We start from the raw sequence: 24,523 nt of genomic DNA, 5'->3' as shown, positions 1-24,523 counted from the left end.
AGGTCCTAACTAGTGTTGTGGAAATAGTCTCGGCCATTTAATACCTATGTGACCCTAAGAAGGTAAGTCACTTAAACCCAAGTACCAGTAAAGAAAAAAAAAGGAAAGAAACAGCTGAGATTGCAAAGAAAGATTGTGTCCAGGGAAAAGCCTTAGTGGAGACCTACACTTAGCGGATAGGAAGAAGGCAATAATCTATGGAGAAGCCTGAGAAGGAATTGTCAGTAAGATAGGAGAGCCAGGAAAGAGCAGTATCACAAATGCTCACAATAAAGAATATGGATTCCCTTTTGGTATAGCTGTGTTGCCTAAAGGCTACCTCAGAGGAGCTCACCTCTCCCAGGTCTCCAAAGTCAAATGCATAGGGTATGTGTGTGTGAGAGGTGCCTATTGGTTGGTACGATTCTTAATGTTACTGTGTTTGCAAAACGCAAGTAAATTACCACAGGTAATCCTGTGGTATGCTCAATGGTGCTGTAAGATAGATGGATGCCAAAGGGAATTTTAGGGAAAGCTAGGAAGACTTGTATGAACTGAGGCAGAGTGGACAGAACCAGAATAATCTGTACAATAACAACATTGTAAAGACTTGAAATACTTAGGAATTGCGATCAATGCAATGACTAACAATTCCAGAGGATGGATGATGAAATGTGCTACCCACTTCCCAAGAGGTAATGGACTCAGGGTGCAGAATGTGTTATATTTTTAGATGTGTCTAATATGGGAATTTCATTTAGCTTGATTATTCATATTTCTTAAAAGAATTTCCACCACTCCTCCCCAGTGGGGGGGGGGGGAGGGGTGGGGGGAGGATGGGAGATAGAGAAAATAGATGTTAGCTGGATAAAAAATAAATTTGATTTTTAAAAAGAGGGATGCTTAATTTAGAGGCCAAGTGCTAAGAGAGCTAAAAAACTGACAACTTCTGCCCAGCAAGAAAAGGCTCATCATTCTGTTAGATATGAAATATAGAGTTCCTGGTGGTTCTGTAAGGGGGCACAATGGAATATATGGAGCCTTGCAGTTTATATCTCATTCAGTGCAGTTCAACAAACATTTATTAAGTGCCTACTATGTGCAAGATACCATCTAGGTGCTGGAAAAACAAAAACAAAACAGTCCCTACCCTCAAGGAGCTCACATACTACTGGAGGGAAACAAGTACACAGATAATTACAAAATATAGACAAAGTAGATACAATATAATTGGGGGGGAGGGATAATGTTAACAATGGGATCGAACAACAAAGTCTACTTAGAGGAGGTGACCTGGGGAGAGACTTTAAGGGAGCTAGGAGCTCCAAGATGCAGAGGAGAGGCAAAGCATTGCCATGCATGTGGAACACCTTTGTGGGGAGGGAGGCACAGGCACAGGAAGTGGAATATTTATATGCATGGGGAACACCAAGCAGCCCAGTTCATTTGGAATGTAGTGTGTGGGAGGGAGAAACATGAAATCAATTTGGAAATAGAAGCTGGAGTCAAATTATAAAAGGTCAAAGTGAGGTGTTTCTATGTCATCCAGGAGGCATAGGGAGCCATTTAGACTTCTTGATCAGGGAGCTTACATGTTCAGACCCATGCTTTTGAAATGTCTGGTTGGCAACTGTCTAGAGGCAAGAAAGACTGGAAGCAGGAATCCAAGTTAGAGGTGATGATGGTCTGAATTACAATGGGTGATCATGTGAATAGGTGGAAAAGGATGGACAAGAAAGCTGTTGGGGAGGTAGAGTCAGCAAAACTAAATCTCATGGGCAAGGGCTCATAAAGAATCACTGCTTGTCCAATCAGCAATATGATTGGGGGTAAGGGCAAGTGGTAGGGGAAGACAGGTAATCATGGACCTAACTGATGGGGAGGTGCCAAGACTTAGTGGAGGGAGCTAGAGTGCCATCTTCCAGTGCTTAATGCCATGACTAACCAGCCAAGCGGTCGCACGTGCAAGTTACTCTCTCTTGGTGCATCAGACCCCTCATCTATAAAACGGAGAGAATAATTTCTGTCTCCATCACCTCACAGGGATATTGTAAGGAGCAAATGAAATACTGGAGCTGGAAGCCTTTCGAAAAGTCTAGAGAGCCATACACAAGTATAGCATTATTATTATTATATATGCTTAGGTGCCTAAGGGGTCCTGGAAGAATTGGAGAGCATCCTGCATATGCTTTGTCCCTCTCTATTTTTCCCTCCTCTTTGTACCCATGTACAAATGTAAAAGGAGGCTGGAAATTGGGCTTGCCTATGAGAAACTCACCTTAGATCCCCACGCCTATCAGTCACTCACATTTTACACACTTATAAACACATACCCAAACAAGTGTTTAATTAAAGAAATAAAACTGTTCTAAATAATTTTCATTTGCTTATAAATACTGATTTACAACAATCCCAAATCTTCCTTTGCTTGCTTCCTCTTTTAAAAATTCTCAAACTTTAATCCAAATACCAGTTCCTGGATGGGTATGTTCCATGATTCGGAGCAGCATTCTTGGCACACTTATAAAAGAGATCTGTTTCTGTCATGCGTCTGCATCATGGAATGATACTTTGTTATGCCTTCCAGGAAGACGACCTCCAAGCTCTACAGCATTCTTATATGGCAGCAGTGCTACATAATCTTCCCTCATCTTTGCCCTACATTGAGACAGAGTTGACTTTCTCCATGATTTGTGGCATTTTCCAACAATAGGACAAAAATGCCCATGTCAGCAATTTAATAAAAGTGGCTTAAAATTCTCTACTAGTTAACACTGTTCAGAAAAAAGGTTTGAGTCTGAGCAAAATGAACACGGTGACTTTGTGATACGTGTCCATAAACATAACACTGGCCAAAGTTGTGCTCTTTGTAATCCGTGAAGATTTAGTTTGTACTCTGAGTCAATTCTAATCATCTCCCATGGGTCTGTGTTTTCTTAAGGTCATACAAATACTCCTCATACAGCTCATTTTCTTCAATGTCCCTCTGTATAAAAGTCAGTCTGCTTGTTTTTCTGGCATCAGAGCCTTTTAATACTTCCATGTCTTTCTTCGGTGGCACAGGTTCCTTCCCTCCCTTAACTACTGCAAAAACAAATCCATCTCAAGTCATTAGACCTTACTTCAAATCCCAGCTGTCATTTACTATGTGACCTTAGGACAATTTCCTTACCTATAAGACAGAAGGGGCTGGACTACATCAATTCTCAACTTAGGGTTTGTGAACTTGTTTTCTAAAAATGTTGATAACTATTTCAATATAAGTGATTTCATTTCTCAAACCTATGTATTTTATTTTATGCATTTAAAAATATTTTTCTGAGAAGGGCTCCATAGGCTTCACCAGACTGCCCAGAGTCCATAATAACACAAAAAGTTAAGACCCCCCTAAGCCCAAATGATGTCTAAGTCTCATTCAGTTCCAAGTCTATGATTCTAAGATGTGCAGCTCAAACAGAAGGCCCTGCCTCTGGACCTCACTCCTTCCTAGCTTTTGTCTTATCACACAGCTCCCAGTGGAATGCTCTGAATTCTTGTACTTGTTTTTAGAGCTTGAAAGAATGAGAAGTGACAATGCACCTTAGTATTTATCATCACGATTCATGTGTTGAATTTTGAGCCTTTCCTTCCTGAAGCACAAAGTGACCATTAGCTTGCAAAGGGAGTATCCCCAGGTAATCTGGCCAATGGATTTGCCTGGGCCCATATAGCTTGGCTGATAAATCTCCTCCTGTCCAGGCCCATAACCACATATTGAGGGTAGGTATTAAAAGATATTTGCTGCATTCTTTCCATACCATATAGGCTAGGAAACCTGAGTAGGACACTTTTTTTGGTACCTCTCTGCATGGCTGATTTACACTATATCTTTGTCTTTGTATTTTTTTTTGTAGAAAAGGCATATAATACCTCAAAATGGCACTCAGTGTCCTAATCCTTCCTCCTAAACCCAGGCTTTCTTTCAAGGAAGGTAACAGTGATAATTTTCGGAGCAACAACTTTCAACATCTATTGCTTAAGATGGTGAGGTTGCTAGCAGGTCCTTCAGATATCAACTGCTTGCCTCAAAGACCCTAACAATCTCCAGCATATGATGCTGTTCCTCAACACAGGTAACACTGGATGATCTTAAAGACTTAAACACATTGACATGCTAAGGCTTCAATACAGTAGGATGAACAGGGAGAAAGCAGCCAGGGTGATTTACAGTGTTACCACAAGAAGGCAGCAACCTTGGGGTCAACACTGCAGTTATTAGTCAGACAACTGGAAGATTAAATAGCTTTCCATCTTGTCATGAGAGATTTTTTCATTCAAGCAGTGGCACCTGACTTGGATGGAGTTGATGTGGCCAGGAATCTCAACTGAACTGGGACAGGTTCCTGTTGCTTTTTTGAGGAGAGGGGAGTTGAGGGAAGTGGGGATTCGTTTTTGGTTTTGTCAACACCTCCACTAGTTGGGCAGGTGTTTTACACGAAATTCTCTCAGCTCAGATACTTTTAGACACGAAGGGGAATGTTAGGATTTATCTTAGAACACACTCTTTCTCAGTTAACTTGGATAAGGTAATTTACAGGGCAATACAAAGTACCTGGCAGTTTGTAGAAAGCTAAGCTGGAAACATGGTGATTCACAAGATGAATCTCAGTATTGCCTAGTTAGCTACAGATCAGTTTATGGGGAGGGCCTACCTTCCTAGGACATTTTCCCTCAGGGAAAAGGCATCCTAGACCACCCAACCTCTAACTTCTTTTGATGCACTGAAAAAAAATCAAGGTAACCCCAACAGATGCTCTGTCCTGATATTTCCTAGCACCCTTCCCTCCGCCAGTAGTTGGGCTCAACCTGAGGGACAGTGGTGAAATATCAAGGACTACCTCATCTTCTCTTTCACTTGCCCCAACCCCATCCTTTTGTCCCTAATGGCTGGTCAGAAACATAACCCTTATAAATACTGTCTTGGGTGAATTCTGGGGAGAAACGAGGGCAGGAAGGTCTCAGAAAGAAACCTTTCCCTGATATCAGGAATTACAGATTGATAGGTCCTTTCTTCCTGGGGTGGGGAAGGAATCTATTTCTTTTAGCCAAGCGTGTGTATAACCCATCCCTGCACCCAGAAGTGAATTTCAGGTGCTCAGAGTTGGGACTTCAGGGGCCATTTGTACAGGTATTTCCTCTACATCTCTAATAAGTCATTCGATCTCTACTTGGAGACCTCTAATAATGGAGAACCCACTATTTCCTAACAGGGCCCATTCCATTTTTGGATAAGCTCAAACTGCCCAAAATGTTCCTCTTTACATTGAACCTAAATATACTTCTCTGCAGCATCTACTCGTTTCCTGTCATTCTTCCCTATGGGGCTGATAACAAGGATAATTACTCTTCAAATATGGCAGCCTGATACCCAAAGATGAGTCATATTCTCCCTAAAAGCCTCTTCTCCTTCAAGCAAATTATCCCTAGGGTCTTGAATCAATGATTGTATGACCTCTCACTATCCTGGTCTTCCTCTTGATTTGGTTTAACTTGTCAGGGCTTTCTTAACTTAGAACTGAACTCAGGATTCCACATGTGGCTTGACCTGTAGAGTACAGTAAACCCATGAATGGTACTGCACCAAGGCTCTAGTTCTGGAGACAGAGGACCCAGGTTCAAATTCCACCTCTATTCTACCTTTGGTAGGTCATTTAAGCTCCTTGAGGTTCAGTTACCTTACCTGTAAAATAAAGTTATGGCCTAGATAGCTTCTGCAGTCCTTTCTAATTCTAGGTTTCTAATCCTATGAACTCCCTCATTTTGGACATGAGATTTCATTGAATGCTGTTTGTGAATGCAATAGCCTTCTGTGGCTGCCATGTCACATGGCACACTGGATTTGTCATCTGCTCAATCCCAACTCTTCTTTGTGCAATCCTTTGTCTAGCCAGGCCTCCTTCATAGTGCACCTGACTTCTTTTTTCAAACCCAAGAGTAGAACGTCACACTGACTCCTAATCCATTTCATCCTCTTAGAGTCAGCCTAGACTGGTTAGAACCAGTTCTGGCTGGTTCAACATCTTTGAGATCCCAACTCTGCTCTCCTGCTTGGAAGCTTTCTTGCCAAGCACAATACTCTTGTCTTCATCTGACAGAAGAGTGAGTCAATTTCGTAAATGTTAACAAGGGTCTAATTTTTGAAATGGAGAATGTCAAGATTACACTGTGGGCCAATACCATAAGGCCTCTTACAAAATGCAATTAAAGATACTTTCTATTTACACTATTGCTCTACAGAATGAATGCTATGAATGCCTAAAAAGTGTAATGCTTCCATCCTCCAAATTTAGCCATGTCCCAAATGGAAGTGTAATGAGGACAGAGAACCTGGGAGAGTGGCTACTTGAAATCTGGCATAACTTGGTCACTTGAAGACTTAACTAGTCAAAGAGATAGAGTCTGGACCTGTGATTTCTTAAGTATAGGGAACTCCTGGAATGGGAAATTCCCTGCTCCAAAACAGAATGGCATCTTCTCTGAAACTCAGGGTCTTAGAGGGTTGCTTAGAGCATTAAGAGATGAAGTGACTTGTTCAGGTTCACACAGTCAGTACATGTCAGAATCAGTACTAGAATCCAGTTTTCTTGGTTTCTGGGCCAGCTTTTTATCCACTATTCCATGCTGCCTCTCACTCAGTCATATGCAACCAAAATGCCCACATCACAAATGAATTTTATTCAACCTAGGATAATTCTACCCCATCCGGGTCAAAGGGAAGGTGACCAGGGAGGAAAAGATTCTTCTGGAATCTTGGGTTCAGCTGAAGCCCAATGGCCATCTTCAATGCAAACCTCCAAAGGAAAGCTAAGAAAAATCCTGCCATGGGAAGTTCATGGATTCTCACTGTTCTTTGAAAAACTCTTTACAATTCAGGCCCTTTCTTCCTACATTTCCTGTTGGCTAGTCTTTTCCATTGGGGACTATGCAATAAGTGGAAAGGCAGACTAAAAAAAATGCTCAGGTCATCCCTTCCTTGTATATGCCATAAATTTTTTTTAAGTTATAAATACTGTTCCCTGACTCCATGTCCATTCTTTTCTTCAATGTGAAAGAAAAATGACCACAGAGTTCTGGAGGGTAGATCATGAGAAGTAGTGACTAACTTTTCAAACCATTTCTAATCCTAGTCCCTAGGAAGACCCTGTTCTAAGATCACTTGTAATATCACAAATAGAAGTCCACTTGTGAGGATAACTTCATCCCCAAATAAAAGAGCTGCACTGTATTGTTGTGCTAAGTAGCATTCCCCTATGGAGTCTATGTAATTAACCTATCCTGAAAGTTTTCGATCTAAAACACAAGGTCTATGACCCCTCCTCTTTCCTATGAATAGTGGTTTTCCCCTTCTTTTGAAATACAAACACCCTTGGGTGAGAATATCAAATAGCCTGGTCCTCAGTGAATGATCTGCTCTCTGGCAAAGATAATCTCACTTCCTTCTGATCTGGCCCACCTACAACTTCAGGAACAAGCACCCACAAGCCAAATGGGTGAATGGCCAGGGTACCAGACTACTTCTTCATGTGCTTCTGGGTCTTCTGCTAGACAGGCCCTTTGACTTTCTCCCCAATACAGATTGGAATCACTGCACAGAGCACACAAACCCAAAGAACAGGACACCAAACTGATGCCCTTAGGAACAATGTAGAAGGATGAGCTCCCTACAAAGTGCGTTTACTTCTCTCTCAGGTTCCTGGTCCAACCCACCACGAGGGTCCCTGGGTAAAGAAGGTGATGAGTAAAACAGCTTGTTCAGTAGGCTGATTTTGTGCTACATTCAAACTTCTCTGCCCCAACTTTGTGAACCTGGTAACACTGTCCTTTCAACATACAACAGAACCATGCTACATCTGTTTATCCATGTGCCTTGGCTCCCCTCAGGGATAAAAAGTTACTAGAACCTAGAGGAGTGGCTACAGTGTAACAATGAGTCCAAACTATTGCTAGCTGTACCAATTTTGTCTTTTCTTTCTTTTTGGTGCTTGTATATCAGCTGATTCCCCCTACTCTCCACACTGTCCCTTCAAAACCAAGCTATGCCAACCCAGGGTCACAGCTTCCTTGGAGAAGGGTCTTGCCTTCCTGGCATCACATGGAATGGCATCTCTAGCCCTTGCCCCTGAGTGGTGTTTCTGGTCCCTCACTGATGGCCCCAAAACTAAATGTTCCCTTCCTCAATGCTCTGCAGCTGCAGCCTCTGGCTAGCGTGAGTCCTACTGCCGCGGCGGCCCCCAAAACCTCCCCCTGGCATGGTCCGAGTCGCCAGCAATACTCCAGGCAGAGCCTCCTCCCCAAACAAGCTAATCTTGGCATCCGCTTCGATGGCTCTGGCCAAGCTGGCTGCGTAGCTGTCCAGGGACTTGTGTACTTCAGCCTTCACATGGAGAATAGAAGTTTTGGCAGCTTCTACAGTGAGAGAGGGAGACAAGAAGGTTAAACAAATAACGGGCCAGTTCCATCCCTCAGATGCTCCCCCTGCTGACTCACTGTCCCAGAAAACTTTGGATGGAGGACGTAGAGCAGATCGGAGGCAAGGAGCTGATCATGCCTGTAAGCTCCCAGTTATTCCTGTAATTACCTCAGTGCTTCTACTCCACTCTAACCTAATGACTGAAGAGGACAACACTGAGCACCTACTATGGGTAAGTACAAATGACATTCAACAGCAAAAAACAAACAACCAGCTAGTCGACTTTTTCCTCAGACTCTCATCTCTACACCTTTGCACAAAGCATCCCTATACCCGAAACGTACTCCATCTTCACTTCAGTCTGTCTGAATCTCCAGCTCCCTTCCAGATGAGGTCCAGGTGCCATCTTGGAGGCAAAATCCTTCCTGAGCACTGTTAGTGTACTCTCTCTTCTCAAATTACCTTCTACTTATATGGAATGAGGTGCATAAAATCTTTTAGCAAATTTAAAGCACTGTATGAATATAAATTATTGTAATTATTTTAATATGCATGCATGTACACGTGTACATGTATATATGCATATGTGTATACAAACACATGCACACAGACTGCATGTGAATATATATATGTACACACACATGTGTGTGTGTGAGTATCTCTGTTCCACAGTAGAGTATGAGCTCTCTGAGGGGACAGACTATTTCCTTGGTTAGTTGGTTTGGATCCCCAGGGCCCATCAGAGTGTTTTGCACATAGTGGGTGCTATTTGTTCGACTGAACTGACCTAATAGAAGGAAAAAAAGATGATAGGAGAATAATTGGATAAGGACCTCACCAAAGGCTTTCTAAAACCTGTTATCACATTTGGTCACAAGACAGCATCTCCCTTATCCCTCACAAACTAAAATGGCCATAGAGGCCACACTGTCCAGTGGATAAAATCCTGGATCAAGTTCAGATCCTGCCTCAGGCCAAACACTGAGCCTGGGCCAAAACTGAGCCTCTCAAAGCCTCAGTTCCCTCATATGTAAAAGAGAAATGATAAAATATCTACCTCATTGGATTGTTCTAAGTGTCAAATAAGATAGTGTTTGTTAAGTGCTTTACAAACTTGAATCATCATCACAATGACAGGAGCACTGCAGTCTTTGCCACAGGTAAGTAGGTACCTTTATTGGGTATGTCCATTTTACAGATCAAAGCAATAGTACACATTTATAAAGCACTTTCTTCACAACAACCCATAAAATAGATAGTATATCATTATTATTTCCATTCTAGAGCTGAGAAAGCAGAGGCTCAGGAAGGTTAAGGGATTTGCCTATGGTCCAACACTAACTGTAGAAGCAGAGACCCCAAACCCAAACTCTTCCTACTCTATTTCTACTTTTTCTGAGCTTAATAAATGCTTGTGGATTGTTGACTTGTTGATTCTGCTGTCTCTGTAGAAGGAAGGTGAGGTACAGCAACTGGGTTAGACTGAGATTCCAGGAGGAGATTAGGCTTTCAAAGTTCTCATTTAGGCCTGAGAAGGGTTATTCAAAATAAGCCCTATCCACAAGCTAGCCTGGGGCAGGAGGCCTGTATAATATCCCCACATTTCCTTAGCTTTTCTTGGAGTAATCCCGTCACAGGAACAAACCTTTCATTTGTTCTACTTCATCTTCAAAAGTAACAGAACTCCGTCTCTTGGGAGGGCAAGTGCATCTCAAAGGAGGATTGTCATCAGAGCTGTAATCTTCAAGTAGCATCACGTCAGTCCCTGAAATACAGATCAAATTTTTCAAGATAACAGAAAATAGTAAGACCACTCCTTTTCCTTGGGGCCTAGCAATATGTTTAGCTTTCCCCATTCTTAACTATCTTCATTTCATTCATTTAATCTAACTTTTTTTGGGGGGACAGGGGTAGAGAAGCTCCAGACCTGTGATTTCATCATGAGCGTACTCCTGGTGTGCAAAACTCTCTCCACTGATAGAGATTAGCATCTCATCTGTTATTTACAGGCTTAGAGTTTACCAGCATACTGGGAAATTAAATGACAGCTAGATTATGCCAGGTAGGATTTGAACCTAGGTTTTCCTGACTGTCCCTGTCTATTACACCATGCTACCTCTCATTCAATCCAATTAAACCAATTTAACTTAAAATATTTATTAAATATTTACTACATGCAAAGTGATATGCACAGTTCCTGCCCCCAGGGTGCTTACAATCACATAATGTGAATAGAAATAATTTTGATATAAAGTAGGATGCAACAAGGATAAAGGAGAGCCTGACAAGAAAACCTCTAGGAAAACTTGAGGAAGAAGAGATGACTTTGGAGAAGTGGGGATGATGCGCATCCTAAAAGGCTTCCCAGAGGAGGTGGCCAATGGAAAGGGAGAGCATTCCAACCCTGAATGGTACGCAAAAAAAAAAAAAAAAAAAAAATCCTTTCCCTCATTCTCTTACCCTTCTGTTTATTTTAGGCTTTTATTCTTTGATTCATGGTCCTTATACTTATTTATTCTATATGCCTTATAGAATTAAAGCTCCTAAAGCACTTATTTTGAGTCCCCCTTTCTAAACAAATTCAATATTACTACATTGTAGATTTTGCCCACTCCCTCCTTATTTCCCTAGTGCCTCACTCTCAGAAGTATCAATTCCAGGAAGAGACAGGATAGTAGTACTGCCACACTGTAGAAATATTCCTGTATCCCTGATTGAGTGGTTCATTAACACCCCTTTCCCTCCCATGATGACTTGTTCCACCCCCTATTCCAACTCAATATGAAATTTTCCCTTTGGGACCATGTCCTCCTATTCTTCTGGATATCTGTAGCCCATAGGACGAGAATTTGTTGTCCACAGAATGAGCCCACAGTCTCATTCCTTCTCCTGAGGCAATCATTCTCTCTACTGAGGCATAATACTGTCTCACAGCTAGTGATTTCTACAAGCACCATATCTCTGCAGATTGTACCCATTTAAGGTTCCTATCTTCCATTATAGAATCTCTCTTCTCCCTTTCCAGTCACTATGAGAATGTTTTTCAGTGGGATGCCCCCTATCACTGAATCAAGATTTCCCCCTTTGTTTTACACCATTTCAGCCCTTTCCTCTGTACCTTCCCTACTGTTCGGACCATAAATTTGACTTTCACAATTTTTATTTTTTCCCCCCAAACCATTCAGGAACATCCTGCTGTAGTTTTATGTTCTCTTGGTCTTGTGCCTCATCAAGTGTTGATGCATTTTCCTTTGTCCTGCAATATTTTCAAAGACATTTGGATTCATTTAGATTTCCTGAAGGCCATCTTTCTGTTATTAATAGTCTCTCTGTTCATTTATCTGCTTGTGCTCAAGGTATTTGAGTCCTTTTCCTCCTTTCCCCTCATATCCTCCTATTGCTCACTTTCTGATACCTTCACCTTGGATAGCAGGTCTCCTAAGGGCTGCAGTTGGATAATATACTTTTCACAGCCTCAGGCTATGCCTCAAGTCAACAAGCATTTATTAAATGCTTTCTAGGGACTTCAAGGAAGGCTAGAATTAGCCCCAGCTGGATGCCAGTCCCCTTTCCCTCAAGCCTGGTTTAATCCCATTGGGACATGTATTGACATGCTGGTGTCCTGCCCCACCTAGGTCCCTGAGTTATTTTGTTCTTTGGTTGAGCATGGCTATAGACAGCATGCTGTCACCGGTGGTAGGCAGAGGGTGCTTTCCTGTATATATTACCACTTCCTCCAAATGACAGGGAATTGGGGATGGGGAGGGATGGCAAAGAGGGAAGAGAGCAGAGTTCTGTGGTTTGATGCCACAGAATGGTGGAGGGAAGGTAGCAGCAGGGGATATATGCTGACAAAGACTGCAAAAGCAGCAAGGAAATTACTGAGTCCAGATTCCGTTGGCAGCAAGGTGGGTAAACAGAGTACCAAGCCTGGAGTCAGGAAGACCTGAGTTCAAATCCAGCCTCAGACACTTACTAGCTGTGTGACTCTGCACAAGCACTTAATCCTGTGTGCCTCAGTTTCTCCATCTGTAAAATAAGCTGGAGAAGGAAATAGCAAACTATGCCAGTATCTTTACCATGAAAACCCAGAATGGGGTCATGACTGAACAACAACAACCAGATCATAAGCTTCTGCGTTCCATTGTGTAGTCCAGCCAGGGAGTCAGGGCAGATAGGGAAGTGTTGTTACCTCATTAGGGTTCTTACTGTCTTGGCCTATGGAGATCTAATTATTTTAACCTTTATTATTATTTTGGAGAGTTTTAATAAATCATGAGGATTGGAGAAAATGTCTAGTCCTCCTTCTTGTAGGTCATAGACATGATCCGTTCTTGATGAAACCACGTTCAATCTTTGTGATCATTATTTCATGCTCTAAATCTTCACTAATAATCTTCTTTGATATTACATTCTAGAATCTTGACAAGAATCCAATTCAAGCTCATTGACCCATAGTTTGTAGATTTCTAAATCACTCCTTCATTCCCCTGATAATCTTCACCCAAATGTTCTCTCCACCATGGCAGTCTCCCCACCCTTCCCTCACCATCTATCCTGTTTGTTTGGATAAGGTAAGCATGCTCATCCAGAGCTATATTCAAGTTGTGGGTCTCATCCCACCAAGTCTCACTGATGCCTTTTAAGATCAAATTTGCCACGTGTATTTGAATGTCTAATTCACTTTGTGCATACATATGTGCACACATATCTGTTCCTTTTTTGGATTTTATTTTCTGTGAGCTTCTAAGTATCTGGATAATTATTCTTTTTTTCTACCCTTGCAGCTATTTTGTACGATGAAGGTAACAAGCAGAGTTCTTCCCCTCTCCCCTCCTGGTCAGAGACTTTTCCCTTAAAAGTCCTTTTAATTACCTTTACAAGACTCCAGGTAACGATATTCTTACCAGTCCATGTTAGGTACACTCCATCCCTGGCTCAGAACCTGCCATTTCTATATTTTAAGCTAAGGTCTAGAAATCCAAATCCCAAACTCAAAAACTATCTTCTTAACCTTCGTTGCCCAAACCTGCTCTTCTCTTCTGCATATCCCTTGCCTTTTATGGACAGTCTCTTGATCTAGGACTTCATGACCTTTGACAAAGTTCTCTAGGCCCCTTCTGGTTGTATCTTTGTCTTTATGTGAATCACTGGAAATGGGTGGTAGTCACCAGTCTTAACTAGCCTTGGGAAGCTCTATTATATCTTTAATAAATGTCCCTGAGAAAGCAATAAACCTCATTATTACTGATACCAGGTCCACAGCTGCTGCTTCAGTATTCTTCAGTAAGAAGGAAAGCATTTATTAAACGCCTACCATGTACTAGGCACTTTACAAATACTGACTCATTTTATCCTCATAACAACCCAGAGAGGTAGGTGCTATGAATTATCCCCATTTCACAGTTGGGGAAACTGAGTCAGGCAGTGGCTAAGTGACTTGCTCAGGGTCAAACTCAAAATAGGTGTCTGGGGTCACATATAAACTCAGGTCTTCCTGATTCTAGGCCTAACTATGAACTATGGCGCCACCTAGCTGCCTCTAGGACATCAAGGAACAACCCCAATTTGTCTCTTCCTTTTTCTGACCTTATCTAATAAACAGTCTCTTATCCATTAATACCAATGGTGTCACCTTATCATTCCTTACAGGATAAGCAAATGCTTCATTCTCAGAGTATCCAGTTCCTTCTTCTTTAGAAAGAGTCTCTCAAATGAGTCCTTTTAGTGCCATAAATTCAAAGGTCTTTAATTCTCTTTCAATCAATCAATAAACATTTATTAAGCACCTACTAGATGCCAGGTACTGTACTAAGCTTTTTCTTCTTTGTGTGAAAGTCTAACACCATCAAACTCAGACCAAGATTCCTTTCTGTCTCTTCAAATACTTTTGCTTCTTTATTTTCATATTTCATATTCACATTTCTTTTCTGAAGAATAATAAAAGTCTTGAGAGTCAGTATGGCACAGTAAATAGAAAATAAGCCTCAGAGTCAGGGATAACTGGATTCAAGTCTTAGCTCTGATACACACTATACAACTTCTCCATGCCTCAGACAACTCTAAGGTTATCAGCTACAGATCATTTGTTGATTTACATCAAAGAGGCCATTGGCTTGACCCCTTCAGGGATATTCTCATGAAGGAAAGGAAATCTGCCCTTAGGAGAGCCTGGGAAGAGAAGTCAAAAGAAGTTTCTGCCCCCAACCATTATAGGATCAATAGATGAGGTTTGGAAGTAGCCTTAAAGGCCATCTAATCCAACAGATGAAAATACTGAGGCCTGATGGTAAGAACGAAGATTGAATCATTCAAGAGTCTTTGACTTCAAATCTAGTCATTTCTTCTTTACCACACTGCCTCTTTTTTCTCCCTGGTGTTTCTCCTGGTGGTTGTTGTCATTCATTCAGTCATGACTCTCCATTGACCAAATGGACCATATCATACTACGCTCTTCTCTCCCCCAGATTTGCCATACCTTTTCTTCCAAGGAACAAGGATCTCTTCATTTCATAGCTGTAGTCACTGTCTGCAGTGATCTTTGAATCCAAGAATATAAAATCAGATACTGCTTCTATCTTTTCTTATTCTATTTGTCAGGAAGTGTTGGGACCAGCTGCCATGATCCTATTTTTCTCTTTTTATGTTTAGCTGCAAGCTAGCTTTTACACTCTCCTCTTTCACCCTCATCAAGAGGTTTCTTAATTCTTCACTTTCTGCCATTTGAGTGGTTCCACCTGCATACATGAGATTGTTGATATTTCTCCCAACTTTAATTCTGGTTGTTGATTCATCCAGCCTGGCATTTCACAAGATGTACTTTGCATACAAATTAAATACATAAGGTGACAATATACAGCCTTATCATACTCCCTTCCCAATCTTAAACCAATCGGTTGTTCCATATTCGGTTCTAACTGTTGCTTCTTGGTCAGCATACAGTTTCTTCAGGAGACAAGCAAGACAATCTGATACTCTCACTTCTTTGAAGACTTGCTGCATTTTGTTGTGATCCACACAGTCAAAGATTTTATTGCAGTCAGTGAAGCAGGTGTTTCACTCCCTTGCTGTCTCTGTAATCCTGGGAATACTGACAATTTGGTCTCCAGTTCCTCTGCCTTTGAATACCAGCCTGCTCTTCTGGTAATTCTCGATTCACATATTGCTGGAAGAATTGTAAGCAGAGCCTTGCAAGTATGTGAAATGAGAGCAATTACTGTTAATTTAAACATTTTGGCATTGCCCTTCCTTAGGACTGGATGTAAACCGATCTTTTTCTAATCCAGTGGCCATTGTTAAGCTTTCTAAATATGAGTTCCTAAAGGATAGAAGCAAACCCTGGTTGTTATAGCCACTCCTTCTCTATCATTTGGTAAAAGGAAAGTCAACTAGAACCCAGAGCTGCTTTGGAACAAGCATCCCTGGTGGCTGTTTCAGAAAGTGCCTGACTGAGGAAATTGAGGGGAAAGATGGAGTTAGGGACAAAGTACAAACCAAAACTCACTGAATAAGGTTTCTGCTTTCTGCAGTTATCACACATTTCTCCCCCCCGCCTCCACCCCAACACATTCAGTCCATTATAAGAAACCAGGAGGAGTAACAGATAGTGCTGAACTTTCTTCTTGTGGTCAGCAAATTGTAATCTGGATTTTCTATTGACAGAGAGAGATTCATGTCTGTGCCTACTCGTGGCTGACTATACAATAAACCAGGATGCAAACAAGGGGAGGAAGATTTCTCAGCTTCAGTCAGCTCCCAGAAAAAGATTCTGCCATCAGGGAGGGAGTCAGAAGGGAATGAGTTTGTTTTCAAAAGTTTCTTCAGAAAGAACAAGGTACAGAGACCTGCTTACTAAGGCAATAAATTCCAGTAGTTCTGATTATTCCTAGTTTCCTCATATTAATAACCAATTATTAATTGAGATCAAAGTTTTCCCTTTCTATTTCTTCATTCAGAAATAAACCCCTGCAGGTTATTCAGTCAGCCTCTGAAGGACATTACTGATAGATAAGAATGCCCAAATCCTAGGATACATGCTTTCCATCTACACCCAACTAAACAACCTTACAAAGAGAATCTAATCTAGGAGAATTCTTGCCCATTGTGTTCTACTCAGGCAGGCTTGGGTGAAGGCGGATCCCTTTGTCTACACTGGGGTAAGGAGGGTGATCTGGGTAGAAATGAGAAAGAATAACATAGTCAAAGTCATGGCCCGCAAACCCTCATTAGAATTGGTCCACCTTTCACTATAATATTCATTCTCTTTTAAAATATTTTAATACAGTATTTTATTTGTTCCCCAATTACATATTCAAACAATTTTTAAACATTTTTTTGAAGTTTTAAGTTCCAAATTCTGTCATTGTCTCATGCATTATTAACCAGTCAGAGCTGATTTTCCCCGGTTAGGAACGCCCATTCTTCCAAGGGTATATAAGGGTTGATCAGCCTCCATGACTTGTCTTTGGTTTATGAGACACAGCCAAATGACCACCATCTTATTATCTGTTAGCCATAATTAATAAAACTGATCATTAATTATGTCCCTTGAACTTTTTCTACATTACCCCCTCCCCCACCCAATTTGGCATTTAACACTCTTCACAAACAGATCTCTTTGCAGCCTCCTTATTTTAACCCTTGGAGGCACTCTTCAGTTCAGCCATACTGGCCTTCTTACCATTCCTCCCCCATGACAGTCTATCTCCTGCCTCCATGACTTTGCACTGTTTGGAATGTGCTCCTGCCCCACTTTTGCCTCTTGGAATCAATCTCTAGTTTCCTTCAAGACAGAGCTTTAGTGCTGCCTTTGGCCTTTCCTGGTTTCCCCATGTGCTAGTTCATTCCCCATCCCTCGGGAGCATCATAGATTGTATTGAGACCTACACGTGTGTATTTTTTCTTCATCAGAAGGTGAGCTCCTCAAGGACAGGGGCTGTTTGCCTTTTGTCTATATCCCTAGTGCCTAGGAAACAGTTCCTGAATGTTAAGCATAGACTGATACTATCCCAAGTCACAGATTAGGAATGATTACACTAATAATCACATTACTACTTCACCATTGTAGAACACCTCACAAGAACAACCCATGCTCTCATCTCTTTTTAATCTAACAGTTAAGCAACACTGCTAGGCAGCAGAAATAGGAATTAATATCACTTGTAAAAGAAGAAATACAGAAAAGTCATGCAACTTGCCTGAGGTTATATAGCAAATGAGCCAGAGCCAGGGTTAGAAACCCCATCTCCTGCCTTCTAAGTCCTATGGGGCAAACATGCTCCCCTACCCCCACCCCTTACCATTCCCCCCAGGGCAACCTTCATTCTTTTCAGTTTTTACAACTATGCCAAGGATGTTCCTACCGACTCAGAATGGTTTACCTGAATCCTGAGAGCAACTGAAGCCAGTGTCCCCGGTACTGCTACTGTGACCCAGCGGCTGCCCTCCTGCCATGAGGGCAGTAAGGTGTGGAGACAGTCCCAGGTCTGTAAGACAAAAGGCAGCATTTGTAGACAGGAAGCGTTCAGGGTTGGATCAAGACAGAACTTTCTAGATCCCCCTGCCCATTCATAAATCCTCAAGCTTTCTCCTCCAGACCACTCCTCTGTCCCCTGCTTTGTCCATGCTGGACTCATATGAAAATATGTTCCTAGCACCAGGAAACAGATTGGATAGATTTATTCAGAGTTAACTGTAAATTAGGAAAACAATTCACTGCTCCTACTCTTGGCCTTTGCATTTTGAAGGGACAAAATTTATTCCCCAAAGGAATAAATAAAACTTTCAGGATATTAATGGTGATAATGATGATAATAGCTAACATTCCTATGGTACTTTGAGGTTCACAAAGCATGGTATATACATGTATATAAGTGTATACACACATTTTCATTTGATTCTCACAAACACCCTGATGGGGGTGCTATTATTCTCCCCATTTTACAGATGAGCAAGCCAGAACTCAAAAGACATTAAATGACTAGTCCAGAGGCTCACAGCTAGAATGTCTTGGGCAGGATTCAAACTCAGGCCTTCTATCTGATTCCAAGTCCAGTGCTGATGGATACTAGGCTATCTAGTTGTGTTTTTTCCACCAACACAACAGACCCCAAGAATTAATAGGCAAGAGGAGAAGCAAAATTTGGAGACAGCCATCATACACCCCTAGGGAGTAATCTATTCTACCTTGTTTTGGGCGGGGGAGAATCAGGGTTAAGTGAAGTGCACAGGGTCACACAGTAATAAGTGTCTGAGGCTGGATTTGTGAAGTCCTCCTGACTCCAGAGCAGGTACTCCATCCAGTGCACCACCTAGCTGCCTCTTCTACCTTTTAAAAAAGTATTATTGATGTGTTTTTTTTAATCATAATTACTTCTGAAAATACCTCCCCACTCCAAGTCCCAGGCTGAACCCTCCCTTACGTGGAAGACACATCAGTTAAACAAACACAACCCCTAGAAACATAGTGACCCTAGGATGGATACAACATTCTGCTCTGATAGTCCCTCACCTCTCTGCCTCAGGAGGAAAGTGGTTTCATTAGCTGTTCTCTGGAACTAGGATTTTTCAATTACTCAGATTTCAATTTCTGGACCTGCCTTTCTAAGATCAGTCCTAAGAGAGAAGATTCTGTATTAATGTTTCCATGTTTCCTATGATGGTATTTGGTGATAAAAGCATCCCTTCCCCTCTTGCCCTAGGCAAAAGAGGTCATTATTGTTTATGGGTGAGGTGGGGTTGGGAGGAAGGGCACTCCTGGTCAGCAGCTCAGTAAGCAAGTGACCTTTGTGTAGTTTATATCGCAATGAGTTCTGCAGTCCTTCTTGTGCTTCTGATTAAGGCATTTATACACCAGGCTAAGCCAGGACAGAGATGAAGTCCAGAGACATAGTTAAGCATCATTCTCTTGCTCATCTTTGTCCAGGCCTTTAGCACCCAGGAGGTAACTGGATTCCAAGGGTGCAGTCCAGAACTGGAGGAAGGGAGATGGTTAAATGGCTCAACATCCCCTGTCAAATAGGATGGCTAGAACCACAGTTAGTTCTGGAGCACTAGTCAAGGGATCGTGACAACAGCCAAGAAGGCTGACTCTCCCAGCAGCATATCAGCATGACCGCAAGCTGAGAAACTGTTTCAGTCAATTCAGATTTGTGGAGCTCTTGCATTTCACTTTCATCTGGCACATCCTCCTGAATCAAGCAATTTCCCCTCATCCATTTGGGAGCAATGGGCTTGGTGCCCTTTTCACAGGAAGGACAGCAAAGGCATTGAGAGTTCAGGCAACCAAGGGCCAGGAAGCTCCTAGTTTATGGAAGAATGTGCTGCCTAGAAGAAGGGTTGTGCCAATTAGAAACTTCCTGAAGAGCTCAGTAACGAACTATGGATGAAAATAGCCTTCCATCAGAACCAAAAAAAACTGAAGTTGAGAGTATTTGGAAAAAAAAATTTTAAGTGGGTCTGGCTAGTGGCAAAATTGTACAGTAGGTGAACTAGCAACTTAAAACATCCCTGTTGTGTAGCTAGCATCTTTAGGAAAACCTAAGCTTTACTCTTTCTTCACTTAGGGATGTGACTATTTGTATATGAGCCAATGGATCAGAAGAGACAAAACCCAGGAGTCATCTGCAGGCCCAGCTGAAAGCCATAGCTATTTAACAATTAAATACCACCCTCAACATGTTTATACAACTCCTGGCATCCTGAAGGCAGCCAGATAGCTCCAGGCCAAATGTAAAATTAAATTTCTGCTTAGGATCACAAAGCAGTTTTTAGAATGCTGTACAATTATGTTTTTTTTAAATATTTCTTGGACTGAAATTTTCCAGAAGAAACAGTTCCAATAAAAATTTAGCGTAGTCAATTCCCAGTTATCTGTACCAACAGAGGACAGAAGATGGGAGAGCAGCACATGTAATCCACAACAGTAGAGAACCTCAAAATACCACTTCAGTCTCACATGGAAATGTATTATCTGACTTCTTTTTGAGAAATATGTTTAATTCCTGATTCTACTGTTCTGTTCTGCAGAGGAGTGACTCTGGGTTCTTGAAACTTATCCGAGCAGAGGACAAGCCAAACAACTGTGGAATGTGAGCCAAGAGCAATCAATTGAGTGTCATCTGTCAGTCAGTCACACTCTCACTCTCTCTCTCTCTCTCTCTCTTTCTCTCTCTCTCTCTCTCTCTCTCTCTCTCTCTCTCTCATCTGAGGCCAATTTTGCTGGGTTTTCAGAGGCTCATCAAGCAAAAGGTTGGCCATCAAATATTTCATTTTTTTAGCTGTAGTAACTTACTAAGGTAGAAGGGTTGCAATCTGCACTGGTGAGCAGAGTATCCAAAATTTCAAAATCTCAGTCATAGAAGAAACTAGACAATCATACATTTAAAGCTAGAAAAGACCCGAGAGGTCATTCAATCCAACCTCCTTTTTCTAACTGAGGAACTAGGGAACAAGGAGATGAATCCATTTTTCCAAGATAACACAAGCAGAGAGTATATGAGAGGTAGAATTTGAATGGACACTCTCTGACTCCAAATCTAGTGCTCATTCTAACTTAGCACCCTAATCTGACCCCTACCTGTATCCTTTCTTTACTTAAAGACCTGCAGTGAAAGAGAACCCGCTAAATCCCAACATAATCCATGGCACTCTTGCACAACTCTCTGACAATGCTCCCCTTGCATCAAGTCTAAATATGCCTCTTTTTAACATTCTTCCTGTTGCTTTGGGTTCTGCCCTTTGTAGACCCCTTCCATATAATGGCTACCATTTCTTGCATAGGTCTTCTTTCTCCAGCCATACATAATCATTTCCTACAACCAATGCTCACTTGACATGATTTCCAAGTCATTTCCCATTCTCTGAACCCTCCTCTGGATAGTCATCCTCTAGCTCCTCACTGCCCTTCCTAAACTGTGGGACCTGAACTGAACTCCAGAAATGGTCAGTCTCTCTAACGCCAGGACTCAAACCTCAGGAACAATGAAGCCCTTCTCCACTGTGGTTATTCGCCAACATAGTTACAATTTAGATCTCACTATGTGACTGAACTGCATCACTCCCAAGATTCTGAAATTCAAAGACTTCTATCGTAGTTTCTCACACACACTCCCCTTCCTTAACCTGTTCTCTGACTTCATCACAACCTCCAGCTCCTTGATCATTTCCTACTCTCCTGGATCATCTTCTATAACTAGGCTCTGAGTGACCCTCACCATCAGATTCTCCTGCTTCTACTTCCAGATTGTTGAGGCAATCATAAAGTTTTCAGATTGGAGAAAGTCATAAAATCTAGCTGATTTCATCCATTAAAGTTGTATGCTAGACAACTTCAACTGTAAGATAATCCTTTCCCTCTCTTCTTCACATCTTTTCTCATTCCCCTCATGACTAGTTGAAACCTTTTCTTCCTTTCCTCTGTCCCAATTTCTTCTCAACCCCATACATAATTAGCATCCTACTTCACAGAGAAAACTGAGGTCATTCAACAGAAACTCTCTTCACTCCCCTCCTCCTTTTCTCAAATTTTCTTATCATCATATCCTTTCCTTTCCCTTCCAGTTACTAAAGAGATGCCTCTATTACTCAACAAGGTTTACCTCTCTGTACCTTTGACCCTGATTCCTCCACTTCCCCTAGGGTCTTGCTGTAGCAGTTATCCACTCATGCATCTTCATCATTTCCTCATCACTGGCTCCTTCCCATCTGCTTTCGACATCCTCTGATCTCCCCAGACCAAAAAGAGGCTTCCCTGAAATCCTATGCCCTCTCTCTATTCTTTCTTTTTTGCTCAATTATTTTAAAACTTGTTGACTCTCACTGCCTCCAATTCTTTCTCTTTTCAGTCTCTCTCCTTCTCTCCTCCATCCCTTTGCAATCTGGGTTGCATTAGTTTGAACAGAACTTTTCATATCATTTAGCTGATGAATGAAGTTTTGCTTCATGGGCAGAATAAGCCAGTACTGGTCTATTTTAGTCATAAAAGAGATCACTTTTCTGCTTCATTTTGGGGAAGTATTCATAAAACACTGCTCAAGGCAGCAACCACACAATAAAAGCCACATTTTCTTAATGTGACCCAGCAGTGTATCTCCTTCCTGGCATATCTATTTAACCAGATTCCACTGTATTCCAAAAGAAAAGGTAACTTTCCATTTTAAACACGATTTAGGACTGGGGGTAAGGGGAGAATGGTACGGAATAAGGCAAGAAGAATAGGCAATGGTTAAATTTTAAAACCTAAGTCTTTCTATGTTTGGTAGCCTTTTCAAATTAGTATATCACATCTTCATGTGGTCATTTTCTCCTAAGGGATAAGGAAGGGAATATTGATGGGGTAGTTCTCCCTTGTTAAGGGAGGAGGAAAGTGATTCTGCCTTGTGAACTGTGACTGGGAATCAGAAAGTCATGTTGGTCCATGCAGAGAAAAAGTCACTGACACACTCAGGGAAATATTCCCTTAGTTTTGGGGTCCTGGCAATACAGGACCATAGGAATTCCAGGGTGGAAGCAGAAGCTCAGAAAGATGAAGAAAATAATAGGGCCAGTTCTCCATCATCCAAGAAAATGCATCTTTTTCTTTTACCACAACTCTGGTCAGTGAAAGAACATCATACTTAAAGGCTACTTTTGGCCAACCTCTGAAATTGTAAAACAACAGCAACTCTCTTCAATTACCCTCCACTAAGACAAAATTCAGTGATGACTGAGTGCAAAACCCTTGCTTGGTTTAAAAAACAAACCTCTACAAGTAGACTAGAAAGCAATTCAAGTGAAAAAAACAAAACAAAATTTAAAAAGCACCTCTGGGTTGAGGAGACTGAAAATTTACTATGAGTGAGCAGTGTGATGCGGCAGCCAAGAAATCTACATTAATCTATTGACTATGGAAAAGAATGTCCAGAGTGAGAGAGACAATAGCACTGCTGTCCTGGGGCCGGGTCACACCACATGTAGGGTATCATGGTCAGCTTGGGGCACCACATTTGAAAAAGGACACTAGGAAGCCTGATCTAGACCATAGGAGGGTGACTGGAATGGTGAAGAGACTTGATATTGTACCAAGATATACAGATTTACAGAACTACAGATGTTTTAGCACGAATGGAATGGGGAATAGGCATTAAGCCATCCTCAAATATTTGAAAATATTTGAAAAGTTAGCATAGGAAAGAGAGATTAAAATCATTCTACTCTGCTCTAGAGAGAACAACTAGGACCAATGGATAGATAATACATGGAGTCAACTTTTATCTCAACAGAAGGAAATACCTCCTAACAACTGAAACATCTCAAAAAATGGAATACATTATTACAATGAGATGTGGTGAATTCCCTATCACTGGAGGCTTTAGAGTAGAGGCTGGATTACCAAGGAGGTTGTAGAGAGCTTTCTTGTTATGGAAATGGGTTGGCACAGATGCTTGGAAAATAGTAAGTGCTTAATAAATGCTGACTGATTGTTTTTTCATGTCCCTTCTAATCTTGCAACTCTATTATAGACAGAAGCCCTGAAGATGATGATGAACAACGATGAATGTTTAAGGGATATAACAAATACTATTCCAATTTGTATAGCACCTTCCAGCTTATAAAGCATTTTCCTCAAAATACTGTATTACTATTTCCATTTTACAGATGAGGATCAGAGAATTTTAAGTGTTTTTCCAGGGCCACAAAGTTAGAAAATCTCAGAACCAGGACTTGTACTCGAATCTTCTCAGTCCAAGATTGCTGTTCCTTTCCCTCAACCACACTACACTGGCCAGATTCACTCCCTAATGTATCCTGAATGTTTGCATTCTAGTCTCCTCCAGAATCATTTCCAATATCCAATATAGATTTGGTGCTACTTAGCTACAGTTGCCTGGATGGAATAGCAGCAACTATAGTAGCTATGTGAACTAATGCTCAAAAAACCCACAAACCCACACTTATTATCTATTTTGTTGGTGTTGTTTGGTCATTTCAATCATGTCTGACTCTTTGTGAGCCGATTTGGGGTTTTCTTGGCAAAGATTCTGGAGTGGTTTGACATTTCCTTCTCCAGCTCATTTTATAGATGAGGAAACTGAGGCAAACAGAGTGAAGTGACTT

General features: G+C 41.5%; 1 protein-coding gene across 4 annotated transcripts in view; it reads right to left on the bottom strand.

The window, feature by feature from the left end:
• Positions 1-1,043: 1,043 nt before the first annotated feature.
• The window catches only part of GPR161 (G protein-coupled receptor 161), a 50,394-nt gene continuing 26,914 nt past the window's right edge, over positions 1,044-24,523 (bottom strand). For all 4 annotated transcript variants that reach the window (XM_072648718.1, XM_072648719.1, XM_072648717.1 and 1 more), the window contains 3 exons: positions 17,809-17,913; positions 10,074-10,193; positions 1,044-8,424 (listed from right to left, as the gene is read on the bottom strand). In XM_072648718.1, the coding sequence (XP_072504819.1) occupies positions 8,177-8,424; positions 10,074-10,193; positions 17,809-17,913 (473 nt within the window). In that variant the 3' untranslated portion in view covers positions 1,044-8,176. The remainder of the gene's footprint in view (positions 8,425-10,073; positions 10,194-17,808; positions 17,914-24,523) is intronic.

Source organism: Notamacropus eugenii, chromosome 2 (genome assembly GCF_028372415.1).
Source record: "Notamacropus eugenii isolate mMacEug1 chromosome 2, mMacEug1.pri_v2, whole genome shotgun sequence".
Taxonomy (NCBI): domain Eukaryota; kingdom Metazoa; phylum Chordata; class Mammalia; order Diprotodontia; family Macropodidae; genus Notamacropus; species Notamacropus eugenii.
This window is presented reverse-complemented; position numbering and strand designations above follow the sequence as displayed.